This window comes from Rhinopithecus roxellana, chromosome 5, assembly GCF_007565055.1.
Source record: "Rhinopithecus roxellana isolate Shanxi Qingling chromosome 5, ASM756505v1, whole genome shotgun sequence".
NCBI classification, from domain to species: domain Eukaryota; kingdom Metazoa; phylum Chordata; class Mammalia; order Primates; family Cercopithecidae; genus Rhinopithecus; species Rhinopithecus roxellana.
The window spans coordinates 40,799,058-40,818,479 of NC_044553.1; the positions used below are offsets into that span (position 1 = coordinate 40,799,058).

Here is a 19,422-nt window from a genome sequence, read left to right on the forward strand (position 1 = left end):
TGTGCATTATGCTTTCCCTGGAAACTACTCGAAGACACAGAAACAAATTCCCCCTAACTTCCCCACCTCTGACAGATGGCACATCTGTTTGAATAGACACTTCATAATCCAACTTTGGTCTATTCTGCATCCTATAAAAATTCAATGGCACCAATAGAATAAAAGTTCTCAATATCAAATCTTAAAAATTCATTAATAAGTCAAATTTTATGTAGCAGGAAAGATACTTCTCATGTGTTCTTTAAATAGCAATTATTTCCTTCCATTTGTTTTCACCTCTTTCTCTATATGTTTTTGTCAATTAAGATAACAAGTATGTGTTACTAAATTACTCTGTACTCACCCTCCAGAGATGAAAACTAATTAAAAGAGATGTGGTATGAACATGTAATTTTACTTACTCCCAACACCTCTGCTTCCCATCTACGACACTGAAATCAGCAGTATCATGTTGATGCTTTCTAAGCATCACACTAACAAGCTTATAATTGGCCAAAAGGTCAGTAAAGATAGAGGTCTGAAGGAAAAACAACTTAGCCAGAATTGGCTCACCACTAAGAAGACCAAAGGACAATTTTTTCTTTAAAATAGTGCTTCTCCTCTTTTGAGTGATTTGTATGTGTCTTCACATAACGAATAATCAACCACAACGCTTATTTTGGGTATATATTTGTATGGTCACCAGATATTTCAGTCAATTCAATTCAACACATACTTATTAAATTGAAATCAATACCCAGAGAGCATGCTCACTGAAAAAAAAAGTATATAAAATTTAAGAAATGTCTCAGGATATGAGTTCTTTCAAACAACCATACCACAATAACTTCTTACATGTCTAGCAACTGATTGACAAGATCAAGCTTGTAGATTACCTTAAAAAAGTAAGAAGCAGAAGAAATAAGACAAAAATCTCTGAAAACCCAAATGAGAGTTTACAAACCAGGGCTCCCACATTGAGCAAAACCAGTTATAATTTTCAGCAAATAGGGAGCTTTACAAGAAAATCTGTTAATGATAATAACAAAATATAGTTCTTTCCAGTGGAAAGCTACCACACTCCTCTTCTTGTGGCCTATTATACTCAATTTTAACACAATCCAATCACAGCACTGTGATTAGACCTGTAGGCCAAATCCTGCCTACCACTTCTTTTTGTAAACAAAATATTACTGGAACACAGAAACACTCATTTACTGATGCGTTGGCTATGGTTGTTTTTGCATTACCAAGGCAGAGCTGAGTAGATGTATCAGAGATTGCACGGCCCACAAAACCAAAAGAAATTTGATATCCGATCCTTTAGAGAAAAATATTGCCAACCTCTGGCTTATTCTAAATTAATGGGAATTTTAAATTATGCAAAATATTCTTTCTGGGCAAAAATGGAATTAAATATAAAGAAAGCCATTTTATGTGTTAAATTCCCTTAATTCCATTAAGTTGCACTTTAAAAGAGGACCCTATCTTAAATCTGTATTGGTTGTTTTTGCTACTCATGAGATTTTCCACCACAAATATAAATTGCTCCCAGAAGTCCAAGTCCAGGAATTCTTACGACTCTATAGCAAAAAATCCTAATAATACAATAAAAAAAACCAAGCCAAGGATTTGAATAGACATTTCTCCAAAGAAGATATACAACTGGTCAACAGATATATGCAAAATGATCAATGTCATTAATTATCAAAGAAATACAAATCAAAACCACAATGAGATACCACCCCACACCTTTCAGGATGGCTATCATTAAATGAAAACAAAACCAAACTGAAACAAAAGTCAGGTGTTTGTGAGGATGTAGAGAAATTGCAATCCTAGCACACTGTGGGTAGAAATGCAAAATGGTGTAGTTGCTATGAAAAACAGCATGAAGGTTCCTCAAAAAATTAAAAAGAGAACTACCATATGTTCCAGCAATCTGACTTCTGGGTATTTATCCAAAAGAATTAAAATCAGGATCCTGAAGAAGTATTAGCATGTCTATGTTTATTGCAGCATCACAATAACCAAGATGTGGAAATAACCTAAAAGTTCATTAGCTGATGAATGGATAGAGACATTGTGATATATACATACAATGGAATAATATTTAGCCTTCCAAGAGAAGGAAATTCTGCAATATGTGATAACATGATGAACCTTGAGGACATATGCTAAGTGAAATAAGCAGTCACAGAAAGACAAATATTGCCTGATAACACCAATATGCAATATCTGAAATAGTCAAATTCATAGAATTGAAGAGTGGAATTGTGCTTGCTAGGGCTTATTATTCAATGGGCATAAAGTTTCAGCCCAGTAAAATTAGTAAGCTCTAGAGATCTGCTGTACAACATTGTACCTAGAGTCAGCAATAATGTATTATATACTCTTAAAAATTTGTTAAGAGGGCAGATGTCATGTTAAGTGTTCTTACCAAAATAAAATAAGAAGTTGAAGTCCAGGTTCGAAGACTTCCTTTTATTTTCTGCAGGGGTACAAGTCATAGTTACCTTCCACTGCATCTCACTTTATATTCCATCTCCAGTCATACCAACTTCTCATTTACCTCCTACTTGTTCCCCATCTTCATATTCTGGGTTTTTGGACTTGCTGTTCCTTATGGCAAAATCGTATTCATCCATCAAGATGTAGTCCTAATATGACTTCCTGCATACCACAGACAGGGTTAGCTTCACCATCTAAAGGGGTTCCTCCCACTGGCACTTCCGGATATAGGTCAACTAGAGCATATATGTCACACCATGGTTTTCGCCAACTTGATGTTAAAACAAACAATCAAAACAAAACAAACACCAGCTAACAATTTATTTCTCTTGCTTCAACTAAGCAATAGACTCCTCTTCCAGACACACTCTCTTCTCTAACTCAATTTTTTTTTTTTTACATAGCAAACAAAATGACCTTTTGAAAACATAAATCAAATCATGTTATTTCTTTTGAGTAAAATTGTGAAAAGACTCCCTTTAATACGTGGAACTCAAGCTTCTTACTTTGTATTATTACACCCAACATATTCTATCCCTCCCTCACTTTTCAATATTGACTCTTAATGCTCCCTCCCCCGTACTTCTCTTGAGTCACACTGACCTTTTTGACTTCATTATCTACATCAAGCTCATCCCTACTTTAGACCTTTTGCAGTAGCTGTTTGCTTTGCTTAGAATATTCTCCCCTCTGAAAGGTGGGAGAATTTCTGGCTCCTTCTTGCAATTCAAACTTAGGATAAATCCTACCTCCTTCTCTGACCACTCAGCCTATAGTAAACCTCTAGGACTGTCTATCAAACTGCCCAACATTAATTCCCTGCAGAGCCTTTATCATTACCTGATAGTCTTGTGTTTTTGTTGTTGTTGTTGTTGTTGTTTTGTTTTGTTTTAATTGTGATGTATCTTCTCTCACTAGAAATGTAAGTGCCATGGGCACCATGATCTTGTATCAAGAAGAGTGCCTGGCACATAGTAGATGTTCAATGAATATTTGCTGAATGAATAAAGTATTCTGTTTGCATTCCATGCTACAAAACTTACATAACATACAGACACAGTAATTCTTTGTTCTCAAGGAGCTTTAGGCCTAACTGAGAAAATAAGACAAATAAATAGTGGTAAAATAATTAGGCAATCTATAGTTTTGTTCTTTTGTTTGTTTGTTTTGTTTTATTTTGTTTTTGAGACAGAGTCTGGCTCTGTTGCTCAGACTGGAGTGCAAAGGCATGATCTCGGCTCATTGCAACCTCTGCCTTCCAGGTTCAAGCAATTCTCCTGTCTCAGCCTCCCGAGTAGCTGGGACTGAAGGTGTGTGATACCATGACAGCTAATTTTTTGTATTTTTACTAGAGACAGAGTTTCACCCTGTTGGCCAGCCTGGTCTTGAACTCCAGACCTCAGGTGATCTGTCCACCTCTGCCTCCCAAAGTGCTGAGATTACAGGAGTGAGCCACTGCATCCAGTCCCTAGTTAATTTATAAATTGATTAATCACCTCTCGGCCTTCTGGCTAAGATCAAACGTAGCATCTGTTCTTATCAGTTTAATATAAATTGTTTAACTAATATGTTCATGGTAAGTTGTACATGCACATGCTGCAGTCTGGGTAGGATTTGACTAGGTAAAGAGAACATCTCTGGTACATGAGATTGGGCAGGAAGAAATGTGGAGAATAGAGTTACCAGCACCACCCATGTGGAAGAGCACTGGGGTACCAGAAATTATGGAAGAGCCTTGTCATGGGAATCTAAATGGGGACTTCAGAGACAAGGAAGAAGAACAAATCCTACAAAGCTCAGTTTCTCCTGGGGCTGCTAATCCAGTATGCCACCCTACGTTCCCACAATGAGCTACCTAAAAGCATTTAATGTCATACATGTTGAAACGTAATCAGCCCTCTCTCCTCCTTATCCTCTCATGAGAGAGTGAGTTAAGCAGTTTTCAAATGATGTACAAAAGCAGGAAGCAATGTTTGCTATTTGGGGGAAGCGGAATTGTACTAGTCTTTGCATCTGGGAAATGAAACATAAATCAGGCCTCTTCATATTTATTACGCTTAAATTTCTGAAAGTTATTACAAACCTGTTGATTAGATTGTTGCTGGCTTCAGGGGTTTTGTATTGAGGAGAGGGCTTAGTAAAGTAATTATTTCAGGGAAGTAGAGGCTCCTGATATACAATGCAATCCTCAGGCTATTTTTGAGTGCTTATTTTAGACAACTTTGTTATTAGAAAAAGAAGTCTAAGATTTGAGGGCAAGTAAATGGGGTAATAATATGCACTTTGCTGGTATAACAAGCCATTTTAACCACATTGCCTTTCAATCTTCTTTTCTGAGTCTTTATCAGCTCTGTTCTATGCCCACCTCACCCAAAGTGAATCATTTCTCACTAATATGCTGGACATACTAAGTTTTATCACCACTATTTAATAAACTTTTTCTTATAAACTTTTGAATTAATTTGAGACATGTCTAAATATCAGTGGAGGTTGCTGCTGTGTTTCAACAGCCTCTTTGCTATTACTGACTATTTTTTGCTAGGTCACTATCCTCTGTACAATCAAGTCACATGTAAACCTGATTTGGACTCAAAGCAACTGACTGGCAAAATAAATACACTTTTTTTTTTCTGTCAGTCATTTATATATTTTTTCTTACAATTCAAAAACGGAAGCATTCTTTACTTTCAGGCCATCTATTCTTCATGTTTTAGACTTCAGTAGTTTACAGTTCATGAGTTTATTCCACATATATTTCTGAATGCCTACCATGTGCCAGATATGCTAGATGATGAGAATTTCATGATAAAGTTATAAAATAGGTTTATCATAACTGTAACTGTCCCTTGTGAACTTACACTGCAGTAGAGAGTGGGGAAGATACAAAATGAAATAAAAAGGATGCTGAGAAAGAGAATAACAGAAAGTGGGCTGCTATCTACATAATGGTAAACTGACATCGAAGTTAGACTTGAAGGTATAGAATTGGGGTGAAAATATTCTGGCAAAAGACTAACATCAGTGGAAATATGAGTTTCTTTAATGAGGTCAAATAGTTGGGGATTAAATATCTGGGTCATAGAACTGAACCTGTAGTTGATGTTTTTCATCTTTTTTAATGTATGATTTTTGATTTTGGTTTTTATTACAATGGTGAATGCAACTCAGATTAATAACAATGGAATGCTCATTCTTAGTTTCTTTTCTTTCCATCACGCTTGTGGAAGCTGAAAATAATATTTCATAAACAGTTACGTGAGTTCAATAGACTGGAAATTGTTATGTCTGAAGAATATGTGTTAAACCTGACAGGACATCCCCTGCCCCACACGGTAAGTGTTAAAATCAAATTTATAATTCTAAAGATACTCTTGCTAAGAAAATAATAGATAGAGTTCCTAGTTTAGGAGATATAATACATTTTAAAATAATAGTACTAAATAGAAATTGGAATTTTATGAACATTCTGAAATATTAAAGTGGATCTTTCCTAGGTTTTGATTATGCATAAATATACCCAGTCTGAAATCAACACAAAATTACCAGTGCATAGTAAAAATCAATTAGAGTTCTTTCCCAAGTATCACTCATGAACTACTGACAAATCCTGCTCTAATTCTCAACTGAAGAAACTTTTAATTATAATATGATGTATGTGTTTGTCCGGAGCCATGAGGCCCGGAGTTAGCCGACCTCTGTTGCTTGATCTCCGCAAAGCGGAGACAAGATGGCACATTTCTGGGTTCTTTATTACAAACCTTTCCCGCGCGCGCGCAAACATTTTTCCCACCCAGGAAGATATGCAGCCTACAGCGCAGGCGCAATCCCGCGCCCGGGAAAATGATCAACCAACGGCGCATGCGCAATTGTAATTTGAGTAAACCCAGCCTCCTGTCACCGCCCTGGCCCAACCTCTTCCTCTGCCAGCCTATATAAGGCATTGCACCACCACCACCACCACCACCACCATTAAACGAGACTTGATCAGGCTATTTGTCTTGTCTCCATTTCTCGTGTTTTCTTGTCTCCTCCATTCCCACTCCCCCTTCCAGGGTCCGTTCGACTGTCCCGCAGGTCGGGACATGTGTTCATGCTGAATGAAATTCAGTATATTCTGAAAACAAGAATTAAAAGCAACCATACTAAATGATTTATCAAGAAGACATCAGGTAACCGCAAGAGGGCTGCAAAAGATTTAAGAGATATGATGTATCATTCATACATAATGAGACTTTTGTAGATTATATTACTTAGTCCCATTATACTTCATTATTTGTCTGTGAATTAAATACCCATGTATTATACCCATTATACAGATAGAGAAATAAGGGCTCAAATCCTTAGATTTTGTTCATCAGTGAAAGATAAACAGATTTTGATAATTATTTCGTTACAAAACTGAAGTCTGATAAAATATAATAACTCAATGTTTTAAAATACAAGAACTTGGTCCTAGAATTAATGGACATGGAACATTAGGTGAAGGCAAAAAAAATCAAGCTGCGGCCCCATAGCTGGGCCTTTGTGGTAGGTGCACAAGAACAGTGAAACAAACCATCATCTGAGGTACTGTGTGTTATGTGGGCACTTCCTCACCACACAACTCATTAAATTTTCTGTATCTGATCTCATTTGCTATCTGGATTAAGATAGAAGGGTAGACCCTTTAAATCAGATGTATATTGAGGGCATAATTTGTCATGATTAATTGAATTATAAAAAGTGAAAATTTCGACAAAATACACTCAGAACTGTTAGTTTTCTGCTTCTACCTTACTAATTCCATCCTTGTTAACACCAGAAATTTAATGACTAAAAATATGTCTCAAGATATTCTAAGCTGATCATTAGCATACATAAATGTTAAAGTCATAAAAGAAAGATATGCTTAAGAGATCTTTGGCCAGGCGCAGTGGCTTACGCTTGTAATCCCAGCACTTTGGAGGCCGAGGCGGGTGGATTACCTGAGGCCAGGAGTTCGAGACCAGCCTGGCCGACATGATAAAACCTCATAGCTATTAAAAATACAAAAATTAGCTGGGCATGGTGGTGCACACCTGTAATCCCAGCTACCCCAGAGGCCGAGGCAGGAGAATCACTGGAACCTGGGAGGCAGAGGCTGCAATGAGCAAGGATCAGGCCACTTCACTCCAGCCTGGGTGACAGAGCAAGATGCCATCTCAAAAAAAAAAAAAAAAAAAAAGAGATCTTAAAGACAATTTGTTACCTTCTATCAACTTGACTTTATAATTGATCTGGTTTAATAAGAGATAGATCCTTGGCAATTAACAATTTTGGACTGACAGTCATATAATAAAAACTATGTGAAAGTTCAATGTTCAGGTATCCTCTTAGATTTGGGGAGATGTCAACTCTCAAATAATTTTCTCATTTGAGCCGCAAGATAATCACACATGAAGAGACAGGACCCATACTATTCTTTCCATATTTTGCCATATGATTACATGATCAATGTCATGCTATGGTTGTTGTAAAACAGAGATTGGCTTGAGAGACAACAAAAAGGAAAACAAAACATCTGCTACCAGAGAATCAATGGAGAAGGCCACGTTTTATATAACAACAAGAGACCTCTAGTGGGAGCTAGGAAGAAAGTAATGAAGGTAAGCAGGGCTTTGCATTTTGTAAGCTTTCTTTTTTCTTTCTTTTTTTTTTTTTTGAGATGGAGTCTTGCTTTGTCGGCCAGGCTATGGTACAATCTGGGCTCACTGTAACTTCCGCCTCCTGGGTTCAAGCAATTCTCCTGCTTCAGCCTCCTGAGTAGCTGGTATTACAGGCACCCGCCACTACGCCTGGCTAATTTTTGTATTTTTAGTAGAGCCGGGTTTCACCATCTTGGCCAGGCTGGTCTCAAACTCCTGACCTCGCGATCTGCCCGCCTCAGCCTCCCAAAGTGCTAGGATTACAGGCGTGAGCCACAGTTCCTGGCTTTGTAAGCTTTCTTAATGGCTTTCTAAAAGTCATCAGGTTTTGGGCAATATGTGAAGAAACAGAACAACTTCCATTTTCAGTCCCATTTGATTGTGCACGGGGTTAAATACGTGCATAAGAAAGCCCCTGCTGCTCACGGCAGCTTGTTAGGATCATTTTTATATCTGGCAGGAATAATCACACTTGAACCAAAAGATTATGCAGGATATTTTAACTTAGGATTAAAGCTGTCTGCAGAATTGTATGAGCTATATAGTATGAAGAAAATAACAAATAAATAAATGTCATTTGGAGATGCAGAGAACTGGTGGTGCCTTCAGGACATCACTATTAAAACCGAATTCAGAAAAATGGACAAGAATGTTAGCTGTATATATTTTTTTTAATAAGTTCATGCTCTTAGTTCCAATAAATACAGATAAAGTCTTAATACGTTTTGTTTTGAATAGTATAGGGGAACTATTCCATGAAAATAAATGCTTTCTTTTTTGAGAATTGCTTCCTGTTAGTTTTTTGCATTTGCTGCTCTCTTAGGGCCAGTTTCAACATAAGTCATTGGTACAGAAGTAGTGCTCCTGTTGGGATTGCTTTAAATGGGTCCAGATGGTACTCTCAGTCAATAAGTGATATTACCAGCTTTCAACAAGAAAGATTTTATTCTCCTCCATTTCTTTCCAGTTATAAGCAACTAATACTTTGAGTTAACATCTAAATTCTACAAACTTCATTCTTTTTCCTGAAAATACCATCCAGTGCATTAGTCATTAAAAAAACAGAATAGAAACACATTTTGAAGAGGTCACATTTATAATCATTTTAATCAGAACCAACAAGTTGCTCAATAACAGAGCATCCAAATCCACTGGAGTGAATTTGGACTCTAACAGATAATAACCTCTTTAAGTAGGTGGAACAGGGTCATCTTTTGGGTACTACAAGAAGCAGGATCTTAACAAATTTTGAGAGGCTACATGTTTTTAAAAAGGAAAAACAGGCTGGGCGCAGTGGCTCACGCCTGTAATCCCAGCACTTTGGGAGGCCAAGACGGGTGGATCACAAGGTCAAGAGATCGAGACCATCTTGGCTAACACAGTGAAACCCCATCTCTACTAAAAATACAAAAAAATTAGCCGGTTGTGGTGGGGGCGCCTGTAGTCCCAGCTACTCGGAGACTGAGGCAGGAGAATCGCTTGAACCCGGGAGGCACAGGCTGCAGTGAGCTGAGATCACATCACTGCACTCCAGTCTGGGCAAAAAGGAAAAAAGAAATAAGGAAGAAAAAAAGTCTAAATAAGCTAAATAGTTTTGGGTGCATAATATCATATGAACATGATTACAGAATTCATAGGTTCTAAAATATCTATAAAATTATTAATGTAAATGAAGGCAAATGTAAAGATGTGCTTTAATAAATCATGCTAACACAGTCCCTAGATAAAGCTAAATACAAAATTAAAATGCCTAAAATGCTTAACTTTTCTCCATGTTTCTATGCTAGAACTTCCCCCTCCAAATTAACTGATAACTACAGAGTATTTAATCCAGGAAGAAATTTATAATCTTAGATTTCCATGTCTCCTATAGAGGTAATGAAATATTGTGGGGGGAGAGAAACTGAAATACATCTAAAGCTAAGTTTAGTACTAAATAAATGATATAAATATTTATTCAGTGAAAAATCTTACTTTAGAAATAACGAAGAGAGAACATTTTTTGAAACCAGTTAACCCAAAGCAGAACTAACCCCTCCTCTGGCAGAAATCACGGTTGCCTATCAGCAATTACAAAAATAATGACGCCGACCTTGAATCAGCCTTAAAGGTCTTCACTCACAATTATATTATCAGCTTTATGAATTTTCAGTTGCTATCTCAGCCATAAATTCAATAAATGCAGAGTTGATCAGTAATAGGAAGACAGCTATTTTAACAGCTGACTTCATTGAAAAAGGCATTTGAGAAAGCACACGTTATACTGGCATTTTCCATGTTAAAAACTGCAGCTTTTTCAAATCCTGCTCAGTACACTTTAGATGAGGACTTATGTCCTCTCAGGAACAACAATAAAAACTAAAAATCAAACTCAGCCAAAACTAGAAATGATTTAAATAAATTATATCGGCAGTCCTGGGAAAGCAATAGTCAGCTAAAAGGTTTTTATACCTGGAATTTTTTTACATTTCCAGACTTTACCTTGGAGCATTTTTTCTCATCTTAAATATATAACTGCACTTCCTCTCTGTATCTTAAACATAACAGCTCGCAATGGTAGAGAAACCCAGTCAAAAAACAGCCCTGTGTGTAGTTATTGTAATTAACAGATTCAATATCTATTACCGCCAGTCAGGTATCATAGCAACCTTGTAGTGCTGAAAACTGCTTAGAAAATTCTTCAAAACCAGCAAGACTCTGCTTTAGGAAAACAACACTGGGGACATGACTGGCTGTCAACATCTGTGGGTGTTGCTATGGGCACAGCCACAAAGAACTCTGCCATTTATACAAAAAGGTATACACACAGAGAAGAGGGGAGGGACACAGAAGATAAATTGATAAGGAAAACCAAAAAGAAGAAATAATTGGGCTGGCAATATACAATAGGCACACAATTTTGAGTCCATGTTTTACACAAATTCTTTTCTATTGAGGCTAGATAATCCAAATTAAACTTAACTGTAATTGTGACTAAACATGAGCCAGGGTTTGGAAATAATACCTGAAAACTCTCCATTTGTACCCTTTATCGCAAGTCTTAATTTGAAACTTAAAGTGAATTACATTTAAAATAATATTTAAACTTCCACTTATAAACCCTTAATAGTCGTTTATAAATCTACAGAAGAGAAAAGAACAGGTTACTATGAACAAGAACCCAATATTGATTTTTCGGCAGTGCAGTAAGGCATCTCCATTCTATCTGGCTGCTGTCAAAGCCACTCTTTAACAGCTGGAGTCAAATTGCACTATTTACAGCAAGAGCCCTTGTCAAGTGGACCATAAGTATCCTAACAATACACTATTCAAATGGCACTTTGCCACACAAATTGCTGACTTGATGAATAACCTATGTCAATGACTAAGGCCAATATAAAAGTTTCATTTTTATGAGAGGTTTTACATTCACACATTAAGTAAGCTTTCTTTGAAGAACTATTAGGCTATATATTTCAGGCCTTTGGACGCTGAAAATAATTAAAATCTGTTTAAATACATCGAGAGAACTTGACAACATTAATATGGATCCGGTGTTAACTACATTTGTCACACGAGTCAGAACAGAGTCCTTCTGTTGCTGGCACTCCCCACCGGCACGTGCTGCACAAAGCCAGGCTTAAACTAGCCTCGCACCATGAAATAGGAGCATTCTCCTTTTGTGCCTGTGATTTACATGGCCAACAAATGTTTAGATACAAGCCAGGCTTTGAAGTCCTGTGAGGAAATTCGGAGTTGCTTCTGGGTGCGAGGTGGACAGCTGGAGTCATTTAATGGTGCATTTCCTACTTTTCACAGTCACTCAGACCTTCTAAATTAGTTTTGAAACAAAGCTGTGACATATTCCTCATAGTTTTCTTCGTGATTGAGGTAATATTTTAAAAACGGAAAAAGTCTAAACTCACGCCACAAAATGAGAAAAGGGAAATTCTTCATAAAGCAGTTATAAAAAAAAGGATTAGTTATTACAGAAATTTTTGTTTAACCTACGGTATGTAAAATTATCTATAAAACTCTTATGATAAACAGTTATACACTGTCAAAAACTTGCATCACTTTATGTGTTCAGAAAGCAAATGACCTTGTAGATTTCTCCCCTAACGTTTATTTCTGTATTCTATCTTCCTAGGCTGGATATTATCATTTAGGTACTACAGTTTTAAGTTGAGACTCACCAAATCAAAATACTTAACACAGAAATTTTAATCCAATGTTTACAGAGGAAAATGACTGTCTGTTCATCAAGTGTTTGAAATTTAAAATAAAAATCTATTTTCTTTTAAAATTATAAAAAATTGATATAAAATATTTTCCACATTCGAAAAATAGTTCTATGCTGCTTATTATATTAAAAAGAATAAATAAAAAATTTACTAATCAACAAGGGAAAATTTTCATTCTATATGGATGATTTAGCCCTATATAATGTAATTTATTGTTTTAAAATAAATATTTGTTCTTTTTTATAGTTATACAAGTTTAATATTAAAATAAAGGTAGTTTAATAAAAACCATGGTAACACGTAATATTGCCATGATGAATTATTATTTAATAGCTTTACAAGTAAATTTTCAGATGATATTTTCAAATCTCACAATTTGGAAACTAATTCTATTTTGGTTATTTTTTGTGTCATAAAATGTAAAAGAACTAACTTTCCATTCTGATAAGGTGATAGGTAGTAGTGGGATCAAATTTCAATTGGTGATCCACCAATACACCAGCTGTTTTTCACAAGAGGCATCAGAATAAAGCTCTAATAAAAATTTTCAGCAAATGGTACCAGAGAGACATCACCATAAGGTCAGCTAAAGGTTAAAAATATATATAACCATATTTCTAGAAAGTTCAACTGGAATGTAAATAATGCAGTGTAGTCTTTATTTATAATCAATTTTATATGCTTAGATAAAAATGCACATATAAGTGCATTATTTAAAGAAAATTCCATTAAAAAAATCCAACTAAGTTGGGAGCCATTACTTACAAATTTGTTTCTCTACAAAGGGTGGTTTTCCAAACACATATGAGTTCCTGGTTTTTGTCACAGATTAGACTTGATATAAGCTCTTTTGGATTACATTACACACAGTTCAGAAGAGGTTGGGATAAGTTGTTTCATGTAAAATACAGACATGGAGGGAAAAGGGAGGTGTTGACTATTTTGCCAATTTGTCCTCAGGCCTCATGATCTCCAGGTCCAGTAAAGACTGTCTAGATCATAAATTGGCAAACGACAACCAGTGCATCATCTCTAGTCCACTTCCTGTTTTCATAAATAATGTTTTTATTGGAATACAACCACCCTTGTTGAAGAATTGTCTATGATTGCTTCTGTGCTCCAAAAGCAGAGTTGAGTACCCATAGCTGCAAAATTCTGGCCTGCAAAGCCAAAAATATGTACTATCTGGTCCTTTCTTAGCCTATTTTTGTGTTGCTATAAAGGAATACCTGAGGCTGAGTAATATATAAGGAAAAGAGTTTTATATGGCTCATGATTCTGCTGGCTGGAAGACAGGACATCTGGTGAAGGCCTGTCTTCTTCCACTCATGGCAGAAGGTGAACCAGAGCCATGTGTGCAGAGATCACATGGTGAAAAGGGAAACAAGAGAGGCAGGAGAGGGAGGAGCTCTTATTAGCATCCAATGCTCCTGGAAACTGATGGAACTCATGCACTCTGGTCCCCACATTAATCTATTCAGAAAGATCTGCCCTACGACCTAAACACCTCTCATTAGGTCCCTTCTTCAACACTGAGGAACAAATTTCAACATAAGGTTGGAGGGGTTCAATATCCAAATCATAGCAGGTCCTTTACAAAAAAGAAAAGTACTTATTCCTGGTCTAGTTCATCACTGTTCGATACAAATGGAATGCAAATCACATTTGTAATTTTAAATTGCCTAGTAGATACATTAAAAAAAAGGAAAAAAAAATGGGTGAGATTAATTTTAGTAATATATTTCATTTAATCCTATATATCCAAAATAGAATTTAACATGTAGTACTAACCACATTTCAAATACTCAGTAGCTACAAATGTTTAATGGCTACCATTTTAGATAGTGAAGCTCTAGAAAAGCAAATCAGAAGGAGCTGCTGGGAGATCCAGTCTACAGAAAATCAATTTTAAAGAAAAGACATTTCGAGGATACTACAATAGGCCCCAAATAATAATCCACATTACCCTTTTATTCATTTCACAGACAAGAAATGCAGAAAAAGAATTTAAAAGCAACTAACCAACAAACAAACAAAATAGGTGTTTTTCCCTTAAAATACGATGAAGCTACAAAGATTTCTGCAATATATAGATGATTTTAGCATGGTTGTTTATTCTCTACTTTGATGCTAAATTCCTCCCACTGCAATTTAAACAGGTTCTATCTTGTCTTATCCTTAGATAAATCTAAGAAAAGCAGTTCCCCATCACTAATATGATATTGTATTCCTTTAAATCCTTTATGACTCTGGCCTTCCTTTCCTATGCCAGAGATATTCTTTGTCTAGCAGCACAAATTCAACTCCTCTAGCATTTCAAACTGGAATTATTTTCAAAATGTTTTGTTGTATTTGTTTTTCTCTTTTAAACTTTTCTCCAGATCTATATGTACTTGCTTCAAATGCAACAAGAAAAAATAAATACAGCATTCTAATAAAGTCCAAATGTTGCCAAACACAAAAATCTCCGCTGCTAGTCTTCTGTTTAAACAGTTCATTCTATTGTTGGAGAATATTTCACCTGTGTCTTACTAAAATCCACAAACAAAAACAATCCTGAAATACAAAGTAACCTTTAACAGTTTTTAATTTCACAGGTATACTGTCCCTCATTTTCCCCACATATACAATGAGTATGATTCAAATTTGGTTTCTTAAAATTAATTTTTTCTTATGAAAACTCATGAAGCATTTTACCATATTAGTAACAAGGAGAATGGGGAATGTATCAGCACCCATAAAATGTCATGCTTATCAAATTTGTAAATTAAAGAAGACTAAGATACAGCAACCTTGGCAGGTACAGTGGCTCACATCTCTCATCCCAGAGACTCAGGAGGCTGAAGCAGGAGGATCACCTGAGGCAAGGAGTTTGAGACCAGCCTGGGCAACAAAATGAGATCTTGCCTTTAAACAAAAAACTTTTTAAATTTAGACAGGTATGGTGTTGTGCACCTGTAGTCCCAACTACTTGGAAGGCTGAGCTGAGAGAATTGCTTGAGCCCAGGAGTTCAAAGCTGTAGTGGGCTGTGATCATGCCACTGCACTCTGATTGTGCTGGAGTGCAGTGGCACGATCTCTAAAAATAAGACCCTGCCTCTAAAAATAAATAAATAAATAAATAAATAAATAAATAAATAAATAAATAAATAAAACAATCTCAACAGCCTACCTAACTCTATCAGGATGAAATGCTAAGAGAAAAAGTGTATAGCGGACCATGAAGATATCCAGTACATAATTTAAAAAGATGTAACTTAGGAGAAGCATAAAAATATATTGTTCTAATTAGCACTAAATTTAATAATAAGAGAAGTATAGTATATAGGACAAAAAAGGTGATAGTCCTGTCCAATTGAGTTTATCTCCGAATGTAAAGAATGAAAGTTTGAAATTGTAGTCATCTAAGGTAAGGGGCAAAAGCAAGAAAATAAAGTTGAAATCAGCCTGTAAGCAGGAAAACAAGATTCTGGCATTTTATTGCTTCTTGAAGTCAACGAAGAAACAAAATTATATAAAGAAAATGAAATCTATATATATTATTACCAGTACCTAGAGAGTAGCTATGAAGTTCTTCAAGAGAGTGAAATACATAGCAGTCAGTTTACCTTCTGGGAGTTAAACTAGTAAACATGACACTTGATGAATGAGATTTGCTCCTGCAGACCCTAGACATCTTAAAGGCATAGGTCAAGAGACATCCCCCAGTTTTCACCTACTACTCTAGCATATAATTTCCACTATAAGATGCTAATTCTGTTATGAATGGTGCACAACAAAGGCACACCAAGATGGGGATGCTTGGCAGCTGGCTCAGCTCACTCACTGGGCTTTATTCACTACAGCCTTATGATACCTAAGACTGTCAGAGTGATTCAATTTCCCAACTTATGTTCAGCTGTGAATGTTGAAGTTTCAAAGCATCTCTATAACTGTCCTTAGAAAAATGACCTTTTCAAGTTAAGAATAGGAAAAAGTAGGTTTCAAAAACCTAAAGACAATGGATTGAATGAGAAAAGAAAAAAAGCCGTCACCTAATCACCAGCTTCAATATCCGAAGGAGGAAAGTACAAACAAAAGCAGGTGTTCTAAATGGAGTCTTAAAAAGAAAAATCCAAAATTCAGAAATTTTTCCATGCATTATCAGCCTTGACCAAGGGAGATGGTACTCTGCTGGGCTGAGAGCATTGGTTACATTCAACTCTCAGAGCTCAATAAATGAATATTCTCTGGGCTCAGACTCCATGCCCATGAAGAAACCCTGTGTTACAATTTCCCCTGGCCTCAGCTTTGCTGCAGTGAGAATGTACCAAGCAACAACCAGAATGCCAATTAAGGAATTGTCATTCTAGTTTATATATTCATTTTTGTAGGTATTTAGTTAGTGTGACTCAGTTCTCACAAGGTTGACAAATCCTAGACTCACTTGTAAAAATCTAAACCAGGCCTCTAAACCTAAAAAGCTAAAGATTACATGCTAGCACCCCTGCCCCCAACTCTGCTGCTTTGAGGCATGGCTTTAATGGCCCATTGGCCTTTCTTGATGATGACATATTCTTTTGGCTAACTATATACATACACATTAGCAAAATAAGGTCTTTTTTTTTTTTTTTTTTTTTTTTTTTTTTTTTTGAGACGGAGTCTGGCTCTGTCTCTCAGGCTGGAGTGCAGTGGCCGGATCTCAGCTCACTGCAAGCTCCGCCTCCCGGGTCTACGCCATTCTCCTGCCTCAGCCTCCCGAGTAGCTGGGACTACAGGCGCCCGCCACCTCGCCCGGCTAGTTTTTGTATTTTTAGTAGAGACGGGGTTTCACCGTGTTAGCCAGGATGGTCTCGATCTCCCGACCTTGTGATCCGCCCGTCTCGGCCTCCCAAAGTGCTGGGATTACAGGCTTGAGCCACCGCGCCCGGCCAATAAGGTCTTATTCTATGTTCTTATTAATAGCATATTACTAGTCTTCATAATACCATTAAAATAACAGAAAAGATGAACAATATGTAATTAAGAATCAGCAAAACCTTGATTTAGCAATCCCACTTCGAAAAATATATCCTTTAAATAATCTGCATGAAAAAAGCTTTAGGTTCATAGCTGTGTTATTTAAAAAGTGAAACATAAAAACCAAGCCATGTATCAAGCCACAGAGAAACGATCTATACCAGCAATTATAGAAACACCACATAGAGCATAATGCAGCCATTAATAATAAAACTTACATATTAGTACCATGAAAATATGTTTACATAAAAAATACATTTGATATGTACATATAAATGGCATAGTTACAACAGTATGTTGAGGGGATAATTTGGAGGTGAAAATATAAAAAGATGGAAAATAATCCCTTATAGAAATCAGATTAAATTACTATATCATATTTACAAATAAAAAACAATAAAGCCACCCAAATTTCTGCTAAGCTGGTTGACTTGGTTTATGAGAATAAATGCCAACTCCATCACTGTGTATTCACTGAGGCTTAGAATCCTAGAGAGTTACTGATCCTACTGATACTGGGTATATCAAAATAATTATCCATACTGTGATCTAGTTTTTCTGATTTTTTTTGTTTATTTTCAATCAGCCTTTTTAAGAGGTCAGATACTCTTAACTGAAAAATAAAATAGATCCAAACTACAGAATATAAATGTTTTCCCTTCCTTATGGAAAACGACCTAGGATTCAAGGGTTAATATAAAATGGACTCAATTTTGACAAGCCAGAATCTATTTTGTCAAAAATCATGCCATAATAAGTATAACAGTCACTCAAAAAGTTACACTGATTCACCCAAGATTATTTGGTAGATGCAGCAGTCTCTTAGTTCTTGTTTTTGTGCTGATACTTAAGTGCCGTGTATTTATGAATGCATCTAACTTCTTATTCAGTTGATAATGTTCTTTGTGAATATCAGCTTGATTTGAACTTACCTTACATGAAGACTCCACTTGCAGACTAGGGCAAGGTAATGGCCCAAGCTGGTAGGGGCTGGAGGATCTCTGTTCTATACTTTTGTGCTTAAGTGTCTCTGAGGCAATGGGAAGTACAGACTTCACAAGCTGTGAATCATCACAACAATTAAGAATAATTCGTGCTCTTTCTCCTGTCTCATGTCTTTCCAAAGTGCCTGGAAAACAAGAAGTAAAAATGTCAGCAAAATATTTACCCCAACCGAATAAGACAGAACAAAACACTCTTTAACAGAAGAATCACAGTCCTTTAAGTTATCGTGCCTTAGTATCTTGCAACCGAAAAATAGCCTGGGAGCTTTTTCTAAATTATTCAAAACACTTGCTCATAAAGGCTGAACTTATGGATTTGAAAAGCTCATCTTCCTCTTTGTGCTTCTTCATCCACTGAAATCAACAGGAGATTCAATAGTCTTTAATAGTAAAATCTCTAACTTATTATACAGTATGCAAGTGATCAATAACACATAACTATGGAATATTTTAGTGCTGTCCCCTAGTGTTCCAACTCACAAGCAACAGAGAACCCACAGTGCTTTGCTTGGGTTCCTAGGCTTGAAATGTTTCTATTGGTAACATATAATTTAAATGAATGGAGCAAGTAAGAACACGGATGCTTTGTGTACTGCCTCCCTCACCCAAGTGTCCCCGCAGGGCTTTGTTGTTTTATTGTTGGTATTGTTGTGATTATATCCATTGGCTTTTATTTCTTATGTTATTAGAAGGGGAAAAAAATCCTTTGCCTCTGTCATTCTTCCAGTTTCAGAATTTAGGAGTGCTATCAAGTTCAATTTAAAGTTAAAAAAAAAAGTATAAAATAGACCAAAAGGATCAGAAACCAATTCACAAATAGTCCAATGTTTTTATAAAATACAATGCCATACACTCAGTGAAATATCAATAAATATGAATTAATCATGTTCTCTGCCTCTTATGAGTTCATTTGCATTATTCATACTGTATTAAATATATAGGTTATTTCCTACTGAATAAAGACACCAACGAATACTAATTTAATAAACAATACCTAAATACAGACTTTATTTCATATTCTTTTCTACCAGTGAGAAAGAAGTA

At 36.1% G+C, this 19,422-nt stretch overlaps 1 protein-coding gene and 1 pseudogene across 1 annotated transcript in view; one reads left to right on the forward strand and one right to left on the reverse strand.

Moving 5' to 3' along the window:
• The window catches only part of WDR72 (WD repeat domain 72), a 244,202-nt gene that overhangs the window by 135,498 nt on the left and 89,282 nt on the right, over positions 1–19,422 (reverse strand). Inside the window, exon 14 of the mRNA XM_030931778.1 lies at positions 18,307–18,503. Coding sequence (XP_030787638.1) covers positions 18,307–18,503 — 197 coding nt within the window. The remainder of the gene's footprint in view (positions 1–18,306; positions 18,504–19,422) is intronic.
• Positions 3,982–4,088, forward strand: LOC115898038 (annotated as a pseudogene).